The sequence below is a fragment of the Erpetoichthys calabaricus genome, chromosome 5 (assembly GCF_900747795.2).
Source record: "Erpetoichthys calabaricus chromosome 5, fErpCal1.3, whole genome shotgun sequence".
NCBI lineage: Eukaryota > Metazoa > Chordata > Cladistia > Polypteriformes > Polypteridae > Erpetoichthys > Erpetoichthys calabaricus.
In genome coordinates this window covers 235,967,796-235,990,046 of record NC_041398.2, presented here as the reverse complement: position 1 = coordinate 235,990,046, position 22,251 = coordinate 235,967,796, and the positions used below count along the sequence as shown (strand labels likewise).

General features: G+C 39.8%; 1 protein-coding gene across 1 annotated transcript in view; it reads right to left on the bottom strand.

The window, feature by feature from the left end:
• Positions 1-15,492: 15,492 nt before the first annotated feature.
• Positions 15,493-22,251, bottom strand: part of ctso (cathepsin O) — a 51,198-nt gene continuing 44,439 nt past the window's right edge. The window contains exons 7-8 of the mRNA XM_028802668.2: positions 17,762-17,854; positions 15,493-15,909 (exon numbers count right to left, since the gene is read on the bottom strand). Coding sequence (XP_028658501.1) covers positions 15,875-15,909; positions 17,762-17,854 — 128 coding nt within the window. The 3' untranslated portion in view covers positions 15,493-15,874. The remainder of the gene's footprint in view (positions 15,910-17,761; positions 17,855-22,251) is intronic.

The following is a 22,251-nucleotide window of genomic DNA, read 5'->3' as shown; positions in this document are numbered from 1 at the left end:
TATGTTAACACAATATATTATGGTGGATTCAGAAAATATTCAGATGCCGTCACTTTTTTCTTACATTTTGTTATGTTGCATCCTTATGCTAAAATCATTTTAATTCATTTTTCCCTCATCAAGCAACACTCAATACCCAGAATGACAAAGTGAAAACAGAATTTTTGCAAGTTTATTAAAAATAGGAATATCACATTGACACAAGGGGTAGCACGATGGTGCAGTGGTGATCCCAGGTCCTCCCTTTGTGGAGTTTTCATGTTCTCCCTGTGTTTGTCTGGGTTTCTCCCACAGTCCAAAAACATGCAGGTTAGTTGGATTGGCGATCCTAAACTGGCCCTAATGGGTGTGTGTGTGTATTTACCCTGTCCAGGGTTGGTTCCTGCCCTGTGCTAGCTTGGATAGACTCCAGCAGACCCCTGAATCCTAAAAAAGTTGGAAAATGACTGACATTTACACAACTATTCAGACCCTTTCCTTTGGCTCAGTTGCATCCCATTCTATTGATAATCATTGAGATGTTTCCACACCTCAACTATGCAATCATTGGAGGAGCCCTGATAAGAAATGTGACCAAGAACCCAGTGGTCATTCTGGCTGGGCTGTAGAGAATCTGGGTAGAGATGGAAGTAACTTCCAGAAGGACAACCATCACCACAACACTACACCAATCTATGCTTTATGATAGACAACCATGATAGACAACCATCACCACAACACTACACCGATCAGTGCTTTATGATAGGAGAAGCCACATTCTTAAAAAGACACATGGAAGTCCAGTTGAACTTGGCAAAAAAGGCACCTAAAGGACCCCAGACTGACAGAAATAAGAGTTTCTGGTTGGATTAAATCAAGTTTAACATCACGTCTAGAGAATACCAGACACCACTTATCACCTACGCCCTGCCATTCCGATAGTGATACATGGTGGTGGCAGCCTCATGCAGTGGGGCTGAGGACTGGGAGACTAAACCAGGCTGAGGGAAAGCTGAATGGAGCAAAGTACAAAGATATCCTTAATGAAAACCTGCTCCACAGAGCTCTGGACCACAGACTGTCCCAAAGGTTCAGCTTCCAACAGGAGCCCAATGACCCTCAACACAGGAGTGGCTTAGTGACAAGTCTGGAAATGTCCTTGAGTGGTCTAACCAGAGTCTGTAACTGAAAGCAATCGAACTTCTCCGGAGAGACCTGAAAGTAACAGTCCACTGACAGTCTCCATCCAACCTGACAGAGCGGGAGAGGATCTGCAGAAGAAGAACGGCAGACAATCCCCAAATCCAGGTGTGGGAAGCTCTTTGTGTCAAACCAGGTGGATTCCAGGCTATATGTGCTACCAAAGGGCCATCAGCTAAGCACTGAGTAAAGGATCTGAATCTTTTAGTAAATCTGCAATAATTTCTGAACTCTTGGTTTTCACTTTCTCATTCTGGGGTATTGAGTGCTGTATGATGAATGAAAAAAATAAGATTAATTCTAGAACAAGAGAAGGGGTCTGAATTAATAGGTTTGCCGATGACACCACTATTATTGGTCTAATTACTAATGGTAACAAAACATCTTATAGAAATGAGGGGTCTCGTCCTGTGTGTTGGTGTGCTTCCAACAACCTGGTCCTCAATAAAACCAAGACAGTAGAAATGGACATTGACTTTCACAAACAATCTCTCCCACTAGAAATGAATGATTCTGCAGTGCATATGATGGAATCCTTCAAATTTTTACACACAATTATCACACACACTCTCAGTTGGGACATTAAGACCATTTCCGTCCCTAAGAAGGCTCAGCAGCATCCAAATAAAGAAATTAAATATTTCCCAGCCAATCCTAGTACAATTTTACAAAGCCTTAATTGAAAGTGTAATCAAATTCCCCATTGTTGTCCGGTTTGGTTCAGCAACGGCACACTGCAAAAATAAATGACAGTGTGTTAATGTAGGCAAAGGTTTTAAGTGTGTCACTGTGATCTGCGAGGGTTATTCATACACGTTATTTTATGTTGCATGTTCAAAGAGAAGGTATAAAAACTGGACAACTGCATGGAACCCAGAGAGCTCCCCCATTAATGGATGGAAGACATCACTTCTGCCCGTGCCTAGGACCAAAAATACTTTCCCAAACTCTGTCTTGAAGTTGGACAAGCGTCGATCGGAGGAAACCCCGACTGTATCTTGCATTGGCCAGGTATTGCTCTCCTTCAAGTATTCTATTCTTGTGAGTGTTAAGCCTATATTAAACAGAAGCTAGTATGATCTTCCTTAAGTGTTACTGATTCTTTAATCCGTTTTGAATCACTGCTGTACCGCTAGGGAAAAATATTATGATATATCTTTACGTATATTGTTGGGTTACTAATGGCTGCAATCTCTAACAAACCTCTTCTCAGGGTGCATGCGCCCCCTGCTGGATACAGTATGAAATTAAATCAAATGTGAAAAACTGGCTGTGCACTAATGTGGGTCCCCTTGTAATTGTGCTGATTTGAATGCCTGTCACTGCTCAATGCTGATTGGTTTGATGAGCTCGTTAAGCCTTGAACTTCATAGACAGGTGTGTCCAGTCATGAGATATAAAGGTATTTAAGGTGGTCAATTGCAAGTTGTGCTTCCTTCCCTTTGACTCTCCTCTGAAGAGTGACAGCATGGGATTCTCAAAGTGACTCTCAAAAGATCGAAAACAAAGATTGTTCAGTCTCCTGGTTTAGGGGAAGGCTACACAAAGCTATCTGAGAGGTTTAAACTGTCAGTTTCAACTGTAAAGAATGTCATCAGGAAATGGAAGGCCACAGGCACAGTTGCTGTTAAACCCAGCAGGTCTGGCAGGCCAAGAAAAACACAGGAGCGGCATATGAGCAGGATTGTGAGAATGGTGACAGACAACCCACAGATCACCTCCAAAGACCTGCAAGAACATCCTGCTGCAGATGGTGTATCTGTACATCGTTCTACAATTCAGAGCAATTTGCACAAAGGACATCTGTATGGCAGGGTGATGAGAAAGAAGCCCTTTCTGCACTCACACCACAAACAGTCGCTTCTTGTATGCAACTGCTCATTTAGACAAGCCAGATTCATTTTGGAACAAAGTGCTTTGGACTGATGAGACAAAAATTTAGTTGTTTGGTCATAACAAAAAGTGCTTTGCATGGCGGAAGAAGAACACCGCATTCCAAGATAAACACCTGCTACCTACTGTCAAATTTGGTGGAGGTTCCATCATGCTGTGGGGCTGTGTGGCTAGTTCAGGGACTGGGGCCCTTGTTAAAGTTGAGGGTCAGATGAATTCAACCCAATATCAACAAATTCTTCAGGATAATGTTCAAGCATCAGTCACAAAGTTGAAGTTACGCAGGGGTTGGATATTCCAACGAGACAATGGCCCAAAACACAGTTCGAAATCTACAAAGGCATTCATGCAGAGGGAGAAGTACAATGTTCTGGAATGGCCATCACAGTCCCCTGACTTGAATATCATCGAAAATCTATGGCATGATTTGAAGCAGGCTGTCCGTGCTCGGCAGTCATCAAATTGAACTGAACTGGTGAGATTTTGTATGAAGAATGGTCAACAATACCTCCATCCAGAATCCAGACACTCATCAAAGGCTATAGGAGGGCAGCATCTAGAGGCTGTTAGATTTACAAATGTGACTTTATTGATGTCATATCTCTGTTGAGGTGCCCAAATTTATGCACCTGCCTAATTTTGTTATGATGCATATTGCATATTTTCTGTTAATCCAATAAACTTAATGTCACTGCTGAAATACTACTGTTTCCATAACGCATGTCAGATATTAAAAGGAAGTTCAGCCAATGAGAAACAAAAATCCAAAGAATTAAGAGGGGTTCCCAAACTTTTTCATATGACTGTATGCTCATGATTTTTTTTGAATACATGTATATGCAAATTGTCAACTTTAAAAGTATACTTTTCTATAGCATACAGTACTTACTACACATTCACTTGTATGTCACCATTGTATGTACACTTGTATGCAGATCTCCTTTATAACTGCACTAATCTGCAACTTTGGATAAAAGTTTTTTTTAACTTGCACTATTTATATGATCTGTATGTGACATTGTGTTCTGTTATAAGCAGCTCCAAATCTACCAAGTCAAAATCCTGTACATTAAGTGCTATCGAATAAAAGTGATTCTGATGCTCTTTGAATGCACCAAAACTTCCATATTGTTCTGCAGTGCAGATGGAATGAACATGGACCAAAAGAATAAATGTATGTCACAAGTGAAACCGAGTTGGTTAACAAGAAGGTAAATCTTAGCTAAAGTTACCCTAAACTGCTATTGAAGTTCACCCCTAAATGTCCAAAGCTAGAAAGTACATATAAAGCAAAAAGCACACAGACGTTTCACAGATGTTATCTAAATTTTGAATGTGTTTTTACTCAAGAAGACTTAAAGCTGTGTGACACTAGTAGGAGGCGTGCCAGCCACCCAACCTGATTCAGACAGACACAGGAGGCACACTTACAAAAGCACACGTGATTTTATTTTTAGTCTTCACTTGTGGGCAACATCTTCCCCATTCCCACAAGTACACAACACAGTCTCAAGCGCAAACACACCTGAACACAATTATCTCTTCTTCTACTTTCTCTTCTCTCTTACGCCTCCTCGGCAAGCTTCGTCTCCCTCTTCCCGGCTCTGGCTCCCCAAGTACTGTCTGCTGGCTCCTTTTATACGTTACCCAGAAGTGCTCTAGGTGCTTGATGACCTACTTCTGGCAGCTCTTCCTGGGTGTATTGAAAGAACCGGCTATATGGTCTCAAGAGCAGCTGCAGCACCCCCTGGCGTCGCCCCCAGATCCCAACCAGGCTGTATGCAACTCCAACTCCCATGAAACCCTGCGGGAGTCTGAGGCACCACTGCAACCCAGGTGAGCTGCCATCTAGCGTTCTGGGGGAGGTACTGTCCTGACCAGGCTTGCTCCCCAGGTCCTCCCAGCAAAGAGGTGTCCTGGCCAGGCAGGGACCCTGGCTGTCTACGACAGCTGAAATTGCTGACCAAGAGACTTCAATAAAGTACTGAAAATGAAATAGAGATTGCAATCTTGACTTTAATAAACTTGCAAACCATTCTGAAAACATGTTTTCACTTTGCCATAATGTAATATTCAGTGCAGACTGATGGGCAAAAAGAGCACATTTATTCATTTAAAATTAAATGTACAACACAATAAAGTGTGCAGAATGTGAAGAGGTCTGAATACTTTCTGAACCCATTGAATCACTGGTGACTCTAAAGTGGATGATGAATATGACTGAACCTTGTGACAGACAAGTGTCCCACCCTGAGCAGGTTCCTGCCTTGTGCCCAGGGTTCCCATTGTCTATGACTCTGAGGTTGATGTCTCAAGTTCAAGACAGCAACCATCTCAAGTTGGGGCACTCTCATTCACACCCCCACAATCACCTTGTTCCTCTTCATCTTTTCCAACTTCTTTGTGGGGTTGAAGTGCTTGATCAATCTTCTCCAAACAGCTCAGTGCTGAACCTCCCCTCCAGTCAAGCCCTTTTCCTTCAGATCTTTGACTTTATCCATCCACCTTCACTATGGCCTCCCTCACTTTCTCTTCCCTGGACTTCCATTCCCATCAGTCTTTTGCCCACATATTCATTGTCTCTCCTCACCACATGCTATTACCACTTCAATGTACTTTCCTGTCCTTTTTTATTTACAGTATCTCTCCCACTTTTGTTGTACCCCTGATTATCTCATTTCTTATTCTGTCCATTTCTATAACTCCACACATCCATCTTTACATTCTCATTTCTGCCACATCCAACGTCTTCTCCAGCGTTCCCTTTACTGCCCATGTCTCAACTCCATCCATCATTGCTGGGGTCACAACTGTTTTAAAAACCTGATCTTTAAACTTCCCCTTAATTCTCTGATCACACAACACTCCTAATACTGTTGAGATTTAGATTAAGGATCAATGTGCCTTGCTATTGGTTTTAGAACTATCAATTCTTACAAGCAGAGGCTTGACATCTTTTTTAAGTGGCTTAGTCAGGCACTATTATTTTACAAGGTGCTGCTTTTGTTTTTAATGTGGCCTGCTTGTTTTTCACTTGCCTTGTTCTCTATGAACCAAGGATGCAGTGTTTTTTGAGGGAACTGAGCAAACACGCTTTGCTTTGGGACATGACGGCTCTGCTGGGCCTTCTGGCTGACAAAAGACTAACCAAACTTCCAAACACCTTCAAGGCCGTGTTAACCAAACTTCCAAACACCTTCAAGGCACTGTCACACACGTGCAATCAAGAGGGAGCTGAGTGGAGTTAGGTCAGATTATCTCAGGGCACAACATGAGTTACCACAACTATGCTGATGACACACAGCTGTACCTATCAATAGCACCTGATGACCCCGATTCTCTTGATTCACTAACACAATGTCTTACTTATATTTCTGAATGGATGAATAGTAATTTTCTAAAGCTAAATAAAGAGAAAACTGAAATTTTAGTGACTGGATACAATGAGGCTATCAGAAATAAACTGGATCCATTAGGATTAAAAGTCAAGACGGAGGTAAAAAGCTTAGGGGTAACTGTTGACTGTAATCTGAATTTTAAATCGCATATTCATCAGACCACTAGGATAGCATTTTTTCACTTAAGAAACATAGCAAAAGTTAGAACTCTTATATCATTGAAAGATGCTGAGAAATTAGTTCAGCCTTTTGTTTTCAGTCCACTAGATTACTGTAACGCACTCCTCTCAGGACTACCCAAAAAGACATAAATCGTTTGCAACTAGTGCCGAATGCAGCTGCTAGAATCCGAACTAGGAATAGAAAATCTGAGCACATTTCTCCAGTTTTGATGTCACTACCTGTGTCATTCAGGATTGACTTTAAAATTCTGCTTATGGTTTATAAAGCCTTAAATAATCTCGCCCCATCTTATACATCGGAATGTCTGACATCTTATATTCCAAATCGTAACCTTAGATCCTCAAATGAGTGTCTCCTTAGAATTCCAAGAGCAAAACTTAAAAGAAGTGGTGAGGCGGCCTTCTGCTGTTATGCACCTAAAATCTGGAATACCCTGCCAATAAGAATTCACCAGGCTAATACAGTGGAGCACTTTAAAAAACTGCTGAAAACACATTATTTTAACACGGCCTTCTCATAACTTCACTGTAATTTAATCCTGATACTCTGTATATTCAATTCATTATAATAACTATTCATGGTGGCTCTTAAATCCGTACTAACCCCTACTCTCTCTTCTGTTTCTTTTTCCGGTTTCTTTGTGGTGGCTTCTTGCACCACCACCATCTACTCAAAGCACCATGATGTTCCAACAGTGATGGATTAAAAGCCAGAAGTCTGCATGACCATCATCAAGTCCTTGCGTGAGAACCCTAATTACAAAGAGGACTATTTCATTTATGTTAGGTAGAATGCCCAGAGGGGACTGGACGGTCTCATGGCCTGGAACCCCTGCAGATTTTATTTTTTTCTCCAGCCGTCTGGAGTTTTTTTTTTGTTTTTTCTGTCCTCCCTGGCCATCAGACCTTACTCTTATTCTATGTTAACTAGCAAAATACCCGCGCTTCGCAGCGGAGAAGTAGTGTGTTAAAGAGGTTATGTAAGCATATATATACATATACATATCTATATATACACATATCTACATATACATATATATACATATATATATATATCTATAATAATAAAAGGCAAAGCCCTCACTGACTGACTGACTGACTCACTGACTGACTGACTCACTCATCACTAATTCTCCAACTTCCCGTGTAGGTGGAAGGCTGAAATTTGGCAGGCTCATTCCTTACAGCTTACTTACAAAAGTTAGGCAGGTTTCATTTCGAAATTCAAAGCGTAATGGTCATAACTGGAACATATTTTTTGTCCATACACTGTAATGGAGGAGGCGGAGTCACGTATCGCGTCATCACGCCTCCTACGTAATCACGTGAACTAAAAACAAGGAAGACATTTACAGTACGAGTCACACGCGGGAACGAAGGTAAATGACGTTAATTTTTGACTGTCTTTTAATACTGTGTAAGCATACATATTAACACATGTGCAATTAAACGTGTGCATTTACGGGGTGATTTCTCAGGCTTAAAAGCTCACCTTTTATCAAACGCAGGAACAAAGGTAACTGACGTTGTTCACTGTCTTTTAATACTGTGTAACCATACATATTAACACATGTCCAATTAAACGTGTGCATTTACGGGGTGATTTCTCAGGCTTAAAAGCTCGCCTTTTACTAAAAAGGTAAATGCAAAACTATTTTCAATCAGTTTATTGAAACGCTCCCGTTAAGGATTGCAATAACATATTCGCGAGATAAAAGAACGAAGTAGGGGGAAATGGAGGAACAGCCGCAAACAGCGAAGAGCAAAAAATTAATTAAACAATTGAGAACGGAGCGAGTTAAGCATACAAGCATGTTCATAAGGGAAACAAAGCACGGTGTAAAACGTAAGTTTAAATTAAGTTTATAGAAACGCTCCCGCTGCGGATTGCAATAACATATTCGCGAGATAAAAGTTTAATGAGAAGACACGAGGTATAAACGAACCACACGCCGTGGCGCAACGTTAGGGGCAACAGTTTCAACCATTCTATGATCTGCTTCTCGCAACTGAAAGACGGCACATGGCGGATGTTAGCCGACTTGCTGACCGCAACGTTAGGGGCTTCAACTATGGCGCTGACGCCACATCTCAGTGCCAACACTTTGCAGACTGTACTTAAAAGACACGCCCTCCTCACTGGACAGTTAAAAACACCAATCAAACTAACGATGACATCAAGTATTACCCAAACAAAAGTAGGAAAGGAGGCATCTTCATAAAATGCGTGTGGGATGATTTGCATGAGACGCTGCTTTAAAAAAAAAATGATAAAAAAAATACGGGAAAAATCCCGTCCAGTATTGATTCAAAACGGGACGCGCAATTTCATTCTCAAACGCGGCACGATTCCGTATTTTAAAGGACGGGTGGCAACCCTACAGTGCCAGGTAACCACCCATACAATCAGATTGTGATTCAGACTAGGAATGCAATGAATGTAATTACCCCGATCTACATACAAGGCAAAAGTCTTGCAACATTCAAAGATGATGGTTTGGGATAAGTACACCATACAACATAAAAGAGCTTATGAAGCCTTGAACCGAAAAAAGCAAGATCTCAGAGATCGTAAAAAAAAAAAATAGGAGGTAATGTCGTTTTACTCGCTGTAGATTTTAGTCAAACATTACCAGTTATTCCACGAGGGAGACCAGCAGATGAACTCAACGCGTGTTTAAAATCCATGCTTCTCCCACGGTCGGTTATATGTCGCGTGTTCTCGGGTAGGTGCACCAAAAAATTTATACATTTAAGCATGTAATGGGCAAACAAAAAATGAGGTATACCCGAAGGCACTGCAGTAGTACTTAATGTAACTTTACTTCTTAAATGTTAATGTTTTACTGTTTAATAATTTATACGCTTCTTATATGTTGTTCAAATTCTTTTATCAAAATACCACTGACAGCGCAATGCACGATAACATGGAGTGAATACACCATACGCATCCGCCCACGGCTGCCCTGCTGTGCGCAGATAGGAGTTGATTCTACAATAAAATAAAATAAAGATAAAAAGAGTAAAACAATCATCACCCATAAAGCGTGTGTGTGTGTATATATGTGTATATATATATGTTGATATGTGGATGTGTATATGTATATATATGTAGATATGTATATATATGTGTATATGTATATGTATATATATGTTTATATGTGTGTGTGTGTATTTTATATATATAAAACACAGCAACACTCATAACAATGACAACACAATTACATTGACAATCATGTTACGTTATTTTTAAAATGTTTCCTTTTTTTTTCATAACCTCTTTAACACACTACTTCTCCGCTGCGAAGCGCGGGTATTTTGCTAGTATATATATATATATATATATATATATATATATATATATATACATATATATATACATATATATATATATATATATATATATATATATATATATATATATATATATATATATATATACACACACACACATATCAACATATATATACACATACATATACACACATACATACACACACACACATATATACACATACATACATAGTGCGTTGTAACATGGGCTGTGATTGCTACATGGGAGGGAGACGACAAATCACAACTTCCCGCTTTCTAATCGGGCCTGTGATTGGTGCTTTGACTGATGCCCAGATCCCACAGTATTTCCCCTTAGGAGAGGCGTTAGGCGAGTGTAATTGAATAGCGGTGCTGCAAGTTTAGCTTTACACCTGTTTTTAAGGCTTATTGACTGAAAGGGGCTTTCATGAAAAAAGTTAGGGCTTTGCTACAGGATACACCCTCCACAAGTTAAGGAAGTAAAAATAAAGGTATATATTTCTGTTTTATTTAAACCTTTTAAGTTTGTATGCATCTGATCAGGATGCCTCCTGGACGCCTCCCTGGTAAGGTGTTCCGGGCACGTCCAACCGGGAGGAGGCCCCAGGGAAGACCCAGGACACGCTGGAGGGACTATGTCTCCCGGCTGGCCTGGGAACGCCTCGGGATTCTCCCGGAAGAGCTAGAAGAAGTGGCCGGGGAGAGGGAAGTCTGGGCATCTCTGCTCAAGCTGCTGCCCCCGCGACCCGACCTCGGATAAGCGGAAGAGGATGGATGGATGGATGAAGTTTGTATGCAGGCGGTATGGTGGCGCAGTGAAAGGTGCCAGTTAGGAGACCCGGGTTCGCTTCCCTGCGTGGCGTTTGAATGTTCTCCCCGTGTCTGTCTAGGTTTCCTCCGGGTACTCCGGTTTCCTCCAACAGTCCAAAGACATGCAGGTTAGGTGCATTGGCGATTCTAAATTGTCCGTGGTGGTTGGGTGTGTTTGGGTGTGTGCGCCCTGCGGTGGGCTGGCACCTTGCCCGGGGTTTGTTTCCTGCCTTGTGCCCTGTGTTGGCAGGGATTGTCTCCTGTATTTAGGATATAGCGGGTTGGATAATGGATGGATGGACATTTGTATGCATAGCCCCATTTGCCCGTTTTTGTTTTTTTTCTTTCTTCAGTAATATTTCAGCAAACCCGGAGCTTGTCAGTTCAAATCCTGGTACTGACACCACTGTGTGACCCTGAGGAAGTCACTTCACCTGCCTGTGCTGCAAAAAACAAAAGTAATGTAACAAATTGTACCTCAGATGTTGCAAGTTGCTGGAATAAAGGCATAAGTCAAATAGATAAATATGTATTATACACATAGGAACTATTCATTTATTTTCAGTTAAGTCATCTGCAGCAAACCTTTATAAATGAGGGTTTCTCCTTTTTAGATAGTGCAAACTGTTTCTTCTTCATTGAGGTTTTCTCTTGGAGAGCTTTTTTCATTTCATTGAAAATTAAAGCAGCAGCTGCCAAAATATGTAGCTTTCTTATTAATTTTTCAACATTGTGTAAAATAACTTTATAAAGTAACATAAAAGGTTTAAATACTGGTTATCCTTTTACACTAAAATATTACTAAAGAGATACAAAAAAAGTAAAATGCATATGTTGTTTTTCTTTAAGGAGATTAAATATTACTGAAGAAAGAAAAAAAAAAACTAAAACAGCTAAATGGGGCTATGCATACGAACTTAAAAGGTTTAAATAAAACAGAAATATATACCTTTTATTTTTACTTCCTTAACTTGTGGAGGGTGTATCCTGTAGCAAAGCCCTAAGTTTTTTCGTGAAAGCCCGTTTGTCAATAAGTCTTAAAAACAGGTGTAAAGATATTGACAATAAGCTACGCAAACCCACCTAGACATGGAATCATTTAAATCAAGGCGCGAGTCGAAAAACACCATCCCATACTATTGCTTAACGATTTTCACATTTCTATATGTATTGTAGGCATACAATACAACTGATAATATGTTGCGCTTATTTATCTGGTGTACCGACATTTTTGCTTGTTTAACGGCTGAAATCCAATGTGGTTTGTGCCCTTCAGAATGAAAACAGTTTGCATTTACCTTTTTAATAAAAGGCGAGCTTTTAAGCCTGAGAAATCACCCCGTAAATGCACAAGTTTAATTGCACATGTGTTAATATGTATGCTTACACGAACTTAAAAGGTTTAAATAAAACAGAAATATATACCTTTTATTTTTACTTCCTTAACTTGTGGGGGGTGTATCCTGTAGCAAAGCCCTAACTTTTTTCGTGAAAGCCCGTTTCAGTCAATAAGTCTTAAAAAGAGGTGTAAAGATATTGACAATAAGCTACGCAAACCCACCAAGACATGCAATCGTTTAAATCAAGGAGCGAGTCGAAAAACACCATCCCATACTATTAGTTAACGATTAACACATTTCTATATATATTGTAAGCATACAATACAACTGATAATATGTTGCGCTTATTTATCTGGTGTACCGACATTTTTGCGCGTTTAACGGCTGAAATCCAACGTGGTTTGTGCCCTTCAGAATGAAAACAGTTTGCATTTACCTTTTTAATAAAAGGCGAGATTTTAAGCCTGAGAAATCACCCCGTAAATGCACACGTTTAATTGCACATGTGTTAATATGTATGCTTACACAGTATTAAAAGACACTCAACAAATAACGTCATTTACCTTTGTTCCCGCGTTTGACTCGTGCTGTAAATCTCTTCCTTGTTTTCAGTTCATGTGATTACGTAGGAGGCATGATGACGCGATATGTGACTCCGCCTCCTCCATTAGAGCAGAGGTTCTCAATGTCGGTCCTGGTGGCCCACTGTGGCTTCAGGTTTTTGTTCCAACCAGATTCCTAATCAGCGAAAACATCTGATAATACTGAGCTCAATTAATTAGCAGACTTTTTTTCTCTTCACTTATTCTTCATTAAGAAAGCACCGCAGTAAGTTTTACATTTATAAGACATTTAGGAATATTTCTGCTTTTGATTTAAATGCTTAACAACCTTTTGTTAATTTCATTCTATTTTGCCCTCTCTCTGTGCAGTTTGCTCCCTTCATTGTATCCTAATAATGACAACCAGCGGAGCAGACAGCCAGGCAAACAACAAGGCTGCAACTACTTCAGCGTTAGACCAACTAATTAGAAAATAATGAATTAATTAAACAATTAGAACACTCTGCAAAAAAACAGAATGAAAATCAAGATGAAAATATTGTTAAAAAGAAAACAAAATACATTATTCCAATAAAACTGCTTGGTACATTTTAATATACCAAACTTAGTTTTCTAATTTCTACATTTTTCCCAAAACACAGAATTTGACAAATTAACAGTTCACTTAATTAGCCCAGGAGTCCAATTAAAAATAGAAGCTGGTTGGAACAAAAACCTGCAGCCACAGTGGGCCCCCAGGACCGATATTGAGAACCCCTGCATTAGAGTATATGGACAAAAAACAGGTTCCAGTTATGACCATTACGCGTAGAATTTCGAAATGAAACCTGCCTAACTTTTGTAAGTAAGCTGTAAGGAATGAGCCTGCCAAATTTCAGCCTTCTACTTACACGGGAAGTTGGAGAATTAGTAATGAGTGAGTCAGTCAGTCAGTCAGTCAGTGAGGGCTTTGCCTTTTATTAGTATAGATTAATGTTGTCTTATTTTAATTTCTTACTTTGTCTTTTATTTTTCTTTTCTTCATTATGTAAAGCACTTTGAGTTACATTTTTTGTATGAAAATGTGCTATAGAAATAAAAATTGTTGTTGTTGGACCAAGTAGAGGTAATTACCCTTTAGGCCAGTTGGTGACCAGGGTGCACTAAACCTACGTCTGTTATCTCTGCAGGCCAAATATGGAAAAACCTACCTGATGTTATTTCTGGTCCTGGTGACCAGACTGATGTCACTTCCGGTTCCCAGAACAATGTCACTTCCGGTTCTGATCCTAGATGACATCACTTCCAGTTTCGGCTTATAAAGCCGCCATCTTTTTCATTACCAGTCAACTCAGTTTGGAACTCAATGACAACACATCTCATCGTATTTCTATACCCTTTTGCAGCCAGGGACAATATATGGGTGGCTGCCCCAAAACTTTTTTGTGTGTTTAGATTCTTTCACAGCCCTTAATCTTAAAGAAAACTAAGCAAGCTTGCAAGCTAGAACATAAAATATTTTAAACATATAAACATTTATAAATTGCATTTAAATTTATATAGTAAGGATTATCTTAATTAATCAAGTTGAAGCCAAACATTATATCAACTGGCTTTGAGCAATATAAGAATTTAAGGGTTAATTAGTAAAGGCTTGTATTTTTCCTTGTCTGCTCAGGGCCGCCTGCCTGCTTCCAGCTCCAGCTGTTTAGCCCTTTTCAGTGAAGCTGCGTGCTGCACTTACCAGCACAGCTGCCTATGATTTTAGCCTTAAAGGATGCTGGTGCAACACGCAACTATTAACTGAGCTGCTCAGTTTCTCATATGTGGGTCATTCTGTTTCCAACATAATAATAAGGATTGATTAATTAAAAGGCCACCACTTTCAGTTAGCTCAAGATTAGGATTGTATGAATGTGAGGAATGTAAAAGATAATTAGGTGGTGGTCAACTCGGGACCAGGCAGCAAGTATGACCTTCGCGCCATAATGATTGTTATGAAAGGACTGATGATTATTAGGGGAAAGAAGTTTACAAGGCAAGGTAATTGTTATGAAAACAAGTACAGCATGAGGTTACTATTGTGAGATAACGTAAAATGAATGATGAAAAAATGTATGAAACGAAGGTGTTGGGTGATTAAAACTGAAATAAAAATGAGCCACGCCCAACCTACTGGGCTCCTTTCATGAACTGAGATGGCTTTGTGTGCTCTGAAATAGTTTCCTATGCTCTGCAATTAAGTCTAAATTCTCTCTGCCTATCTGAAGACTTTACTTGTTTTTTTCTGAAGACTTCTCCATGACAATACCTTCTTCCAACTGTTCCATCCACACTGCACTCTGTGGATTATCTCTGCATCTAATCTTCCATCTTGGGCTACCACTGATTCTAGATATTTAAATTTACCCATTCTTTTCAGTAGCTCTCCCTGCAGGTTAACTTCCGACTCCTGGACACCATTAAACCTCATATTTTTGTCTTCTTCCTATTTATCTTCAATCCTCTATCTTCCAAAGTCCTTCTCCATTCTTCCAACTTCCTCTCCACTTCCTCTTTTCTGGTGCTACACAACACAATGTCATCAGCAAAATGCGCACATCATGAGGATTGGTCTTTTTATCCCACAATCACCTAAAAGGGGCTCATTGGGGGTCATCAATTAATCTAATATGTGCTTCTTTATTGCAAATAAAATTAGGTAGTGGCAGTGCACTGCAAAATGTGCTACCCGAGGAAACGTTCAACACATCACTCGGCCTTGAAATTCCTGGTCTTCAAAATGGAAAGATGGTTTCACAAAATAAATGGATTAATCTATACCACATTTAAATAATTTCTTTAAAAAAAAAATCAGTTTATTTTTGTCTATTTTAATTTACTTATAAAAAGGTACTGTAAATCAAGAACACTTAAAAATTACAAATACTATGCTGTGCACAATGCTGGGTGCGTTTCTCTCTTCCAAATGACAGAAAATCAATATTTAGGCACTTACTTCAACACCAACATCTAGTATAAAATATTGACCTGACAGTGTCACCAAAAATATAGCAGCGGTCAAGAATTTAGTCACCGCGATTCCAGTCCGCGATGCAGCGATTTTAAGTGCCATCAGCTCATTTGGAGGTGTTGTGAATGCAGAACGCTCTTTTCTTGTAGAATTTAGTATTCCTTTACAGTGCTTTAAAGAAATGAAGCCGATGGAAGTCGTATCACACTATTGCTGCAGAGACGGTATCTGCAATACCTACAAAAACAAGGAACAAAACAAATTGAAATATTACATTCTGATCTAATTTATTCTATTACATTGTTATAGAGGGCTGTTACAGAGTGTATTGGTAGCATTGGGGACAAGACAGCAGTCAGCATGGGGCAGGCGCAACACAAGCACACCCACAGTCACTCGCATTAGGGCAGTCATATTAATGATTAACTTCAACCAAGTGAACAGTTTAGTAAATTCATGCAATATGAACCATCTTATTCTGAATGTGAAAACGACCAAAGAAATGATACTTCACAGGTGGCACAGTGACGGCACTGCTGCCTCACGGTAAGTAAAACATGGGTTCACATCTCACATCCTCCCTGTATGAAGTTTGCAAAGCGCTTTGAGTAGTGAGAAAAGCGCTATATAAATGTAAAAAATAATTATTATTATTATTACTTGACTTTAATAGAAAGACAGCTGCATGCTCACCATTCATTGTTCTGGAAGAGGAGGTAGAAATAGTAACAGAAAATAAATACTTAGGAACTCAATAATATTATCTAGAATCACAACATAAAATCCTTACTCTAAATGCAATCAGTGCTTCTCTCTGATCCGTAAATTCGGACTACTTAAAGTGGACAAGGAACCCCCTGTTGTCCTTTTATTTCAGTGTGATCCAATCTGCCATCACTTTCAGCTTCATTGCCCGGTTTAATGACCTGACAAACTAAAATTTAAAAAATGCTCTAGCATCAAACATGCAGCTAACGCTACTAGGGCTGACGTAGAAGAATTAAGTGTGTATCGCAGGGCAATGCTGAAAAACTGGAAATCATCTCAGCTGATGACAGACACCCATTACACGTAGGACTTGACATCAGTAAATCATTAACGATAGTCATTTTAAAAAACCTCACAAACTGTTCTAGAAATTCCTTTCTTCCCAGAGCCATATACTGTATCTTTTTAATACGTAATAATAAAGCTAAGAAAATTTTCTAGAAGTGCTATGCTTTTTATATGCATCAGGTAAGTAGTTATCTACTATATAATAAAACACTAAAGGTCTATGTCCCCAGTCCCTCAGAGCATTCCGATTGGTCAGGTTGGCTTTGCTGTGATTGGTCCGTTTGGCTTTGGTGACGTGAAGAGAGAGGAAGTGCAAATGTAAGACGCACAAAGAGGAATAAAAGCACACTCTGAGAGAGTCGCTTTCAAAGATGGTAAGTATAAAACCCAGCAAGAGGTGAAAAAGGTGAAAAGTCGAACTTAACACACTCGAGTAAGGGAGTGCCAGTGAAGAGAGGTTCAGACCCACAGATGTACCAAATATTGTTAAATTACTCTGTTACCATGGCTAGTAAGTTAATAACAATTTATTTTCAAATAATGTAAATATTTTACAATTTCTGTCTAAGTTTTAACCTTTTCTGCATCTATTTATTGTTGTTTTTTTCTGTCTGTTATTGGATGCAACTGAAAAAGCAAATTTCATGTTTTCCCTGTGTAAAATCAACTAAATAAAAAACCTTGAACCTTCCTCCCTGTGTATACTTGTGCACAAGAAGTGGTTATCTCCATGACTCCTAATATCACATCAGGGCATATAAACCCTTTTTCTGGATCTAGTAATCCCACCAGGCAATCTTACAACCCAATGTCTGTCCAGGATCTCTTCATTCAGGCTGCGGCTGCTGTCTCTGCCTTTTACAATGGCTACTTCTAAACTAAAAATGAAGACAGTGGAATATGATGGAACCGCTAACTCCAATACCCTTATTTCCAACAGGTTCATATGCTTTTTTTTTTAAAAATCCCTGACATCAAATTTTTAATAATACATATGATGATGTCCAACTTTCTGTGTGATGTTTAGGCTTACCGCAGACATTTTCTCCAATTTTGACATAGGCATAACCTTCATTTCCCCAAGATGCACCCCATGAGTTTCGTACTATCCAATATGGCACAGAACCTAAGGAAATAAAGAAAAGAAATTATCAAGGGAAATATTGTACAGTCCATAAATAACCCACCCATCATCCATTGACTAGCCTAGCAGCAGCACGCACAATGCTGAAACTTTGAAAGGAATGGTAGTCCACTGCTACTGTCAGCAGCTAACCTGACATGTATGTCTTTGTAAGTGGTGCTATGTGGGGTGGAGTGCTTACACAAGACACAATTGGGGAGAAAATGGCAAATTCTACTTCAACTGGGAATAACCAAGGTTTGAGCCCGATCTGTGAGGTAGCAGTGCTAGCCACCTATGCAGTTATCAAAAAGTTACAATGAAAAATTTTACCATAGAAGAAAAACATTAGATAGATAGATAGATAGATAGATAGATAGATAGATAGATAGATAGATAGATAGATAGATAGATAGATAGATAGATAGATAGATAGATAGATAGATAGATAGATAGATAGATAGATAGATAGATAGATAGATAGATAGATAGATAGATACTTTATTAATCCCAAGGGGAAATTCACATACTGCTGCAGCAGCATACTGATACAAAAAAAACAATATTAAAGAGTAATAAAAATGTAGGTAAAAACAGACAATAACTTTTTATAATGTTAACGTTTACCCCCCGGGTGGAGTTGAAGAGTCGCATAGTGTGGGAGAGGAACGATCTCCTCAGTCTGTCAGTGCAGCAGGACAGTGACAGCAGTCTGTCGCTTAAGCTGCTCCTCTGTCTGGAGATAACACTGTTTAGTGGATGCAGTGGATTCTCCATGATTAATAGGAGCCTGCTGAGTGCCCGTCGCTCTGCCACGGATGTCAAACTGTCTATCTCCGTGCCTACAATAGAGCCTGCCTTCCTCACCAGTTTGTCCAGGCGTGAGGCATCCTTCTTCTTTATGCTGCCTCCCTAGCACACCACTGCGTAAAAGAGGGCACTCGCCACAACCGTCTGATAGAACATCTGCAGCATGTTATTGCAGATGTTGAAGGACACCAGTCTTCTAAGGAAATATAATCGGCTCTGTCCTCTCTTGCACAGAGCATCAGTATTAGCAGTCCAGTCCAGTTTATCATCCAGCTACACTCCCAGGTATTTATAGGTCTGCACCCTCTGCACACAGTCACCTCTGATGATCATGGGGTCCAGGAGGGGCCTGGGCCTCCTAAAATCAATCAATACTTAAGTCTTTAAAGTGTAGCATCACATACGCTAATCAGCCACAAAATTAAAACCACCTGCCTAATATTGTGTATGACCCCCTCAAAGCTAGCAAAACAGCTCTGACCTGTTGAGGTAAGGACTCCACAACACTTCAAAAGGTGTCCTGAGGTATCTGGCACCACGACATGAGCAACAGATCCTTTCAGTCATTGAGAGGGGGGGCCTTCATGGATGGTCTTTCCAGAACATCCCACAGATGCTCAATAGGATTGAGATCTGGTGAACTTGGAGTGTGAACTCTTTGTCATGCTCCTCAAACCATTCCTAAACAATTTTTGAAGTGTGGCAGGACCCATTATCCTGCTGATGAAAGGCCACTGCCATCAGGGAATACCATTGCCATGAAAGAGTGCACGTGGTCTGCAACAACCTTTAGGTAAAGTAGGTGGTACATGTCAAAGTAACATCCACATGAATGCCAGGACCCGAAGTTTCTCAGCAGAACATTGCTGAGAGCATCACACTATCTCCCCTAGAATGCCTTCTTTCCATAGCGCATTCTGCTGCCACTTCTTCCCCAGGTAAGTGACACACAAGCCCCTGGTCATCTGCATGATCTAAAAGAAAACGGGATTCATCAAATCAGGCCACCTTCTTGCATTGAACCATATTCCAGTTCTGACTCTCACATGATATAGAAAAGTGCAAAATACTACACATGGGCAAAGGGCACATCAATTCTCTCTTGTGACGAGACGTGATGTTCTGAAGAGAGACAGAGAGACACTTCAGAGAGGCAGAGGCACTTTCACTTCCCGTGACATGGTCAGGTCATGTCATACTGACATCCATTGGAAACATGTTCCCGTGAGACAATGACCTAGGCAAGGAAAGTAATAATCAGCCCGGAACAAGTGGAATTGAAAACCTTGCATGTCCAAACGGGGTCAGAAATAAAAGACAAAGAGTAAAAGACACAGTAGAACTTCATAAAGATGTTCAAAAATGTTGGCGCCATACACATGCAGAGCAGGTTACAAATTATGACAGCAGTGGAATTCGAAAAGGCTCACAAGAAACCTTGGCACGATACACACGCAGAGCAAGTTCAAAAATATGACAGTACGAAAATTTGAAAGTGTCAACAACAAGGCAGTACAGATCAAATTCGCGCAAACAAACGGAAATTATTACTAGGTAAAATAACGGTGCATCAAAAAGAGACTGAATATATGGACATAAGTAATATGTCGGAAGTATGTAGATATTGTAAGGCTTTAAAGTTTAAGACAGAGACTTGTAGATCGTCTACTTCATGTTGCCATCAGGGAAAACTACTGCAGCTTTGGAAGATACGTCCAAACATATCGCACTTTACACAAGATTTATCAGCAAAAAACGGACATAGACATTTTCTTGGATGTCTATATAAATCCGAAAGATCACAGTCGCATTTATAATAAACCCACATGTGATGAATTGTCAGTGATAATACTTTCGAAAGACAGAGATATCAAAGGCAGAGTAGATAGTTTGTGTATATCCAAAGGCAAAGCATGCTTCGTCATTTATGTCAAATACATCGCCACATGCCAACCCTTCACCTTTGCTTTTCCCAGATGGTGAAACAGGGTGGGCATACAATATGAAACAAACGCATTCAGCAAAACAAATAACACCCACACAATATTTTGGGTCAAATTTAGCAATACGTTCCCATGTATTTAACCCACTTCTATCATCTCAATGTCTATCGCAACATTACATTATTAATGCGTATGTAAAAGTCACAGCTGATCGTCTCTTCTTTATTAAATCAAATAAAGCTAAACACAGAATGGAACATATGCAAGGTCTCATTGATCACGTTCAAAATTCAAATATCAATAGTTCAGACAAATTCAAAATAGGTACAGCAGTAATATTACCATTATCATATCACGGGGGTCCAAGAGCATTGTAACGAGAACTATCGGTCCGACAGATTTATTTCTTACAATGACGTGGAATTCACAATTGCCAGAAATCCGCAGCTTCTTGAGAACAATGCCACCAGCTACTGTACATCGGCTCTGGATATTCTCACTTTCATAAGTGGATTGTTTTATCAGAAAAGTCTTATTTTTATTGAAACGATATTCACTCATGGCCAGTTATATGTCGCATTATCAAAAGTGAACATAATGCATATGTAACAATTCCCATGACAAAAAAAAAACACTTTACGTTGTATTTCCACAGGACCAAACCCGGGGATTGGCGAGCTAAGTGAGCAGGCGGAGGAGCCCTCTAGTATTAATACAAGATGGGAGACACTGAGGTACAGGAAGCAACCTCTGAAAAGGATATAGCAGGATTATGTTGATACTACATTTTCGTCAACTAAGCAATGTACAGAAGCAATTGAAAAAGGCAAAAAAAAATTCTAGATTATGTCTTTACAACTGTTGAATTTAAGACAAAGGAGGTTATGCTCAAACTATATAATGCCACAGTACAAGAAAGACATAGCAGCACTTAAAACTGAGCAGAAAAGAGCAACCAGGTGCATCATGGAACTTGTACTGCTCTGACAGACTCAGCAAATTAAACCTGTTTTAAGTCTTGAGAAAGAGGAGACTATGAGGAGAACTAATTCAGTTATTTAAAAGGCATTGATAAAGTACTGTAGATCCAACAACATTCTTTTGGCTAAAGGGTGAATCATGCACTTGAGGACATCAGTAGAAATTAAGGGTAAACAGCATTTAAAACTGGGACTCTGGAACAAACTACCGAGACATGTAGTCGAAGCAGAAACCTTCAAGAAGAATCTGGATGAGAAAGTAGGACAGCTTAGCAATCAGCTAAACAAACGGGCTTAATGGATTGAAAGGTCTCCTCTCATTTGTCAACACACACACACACACGCACACACACACGCAAACACTCTCACACACTATGGTCTGAACATGAAGTGAAACTAAAAAGAAAGAAAGAAAAATTTGTGACTTGGCATTTCCTGTCACAGTAACGCACTATAAAGGTGTATTGCTATTGGTATGATGGAGCCCCAGTCGCGTTTCTTAACACAATTTGCTGAATGATTTGTTGGCTGAAAGGCCTCAGTGTTAGTGTGTCAGAGTGAGGATGTATAGCGTTGTTCATAATGGCACTCAGTGTTGTTTTAATTCTCTCCTTTGCTACTGCCTCCAGGGGATCCAGAGTACGTCCTATAACTGATCCTACCCTTT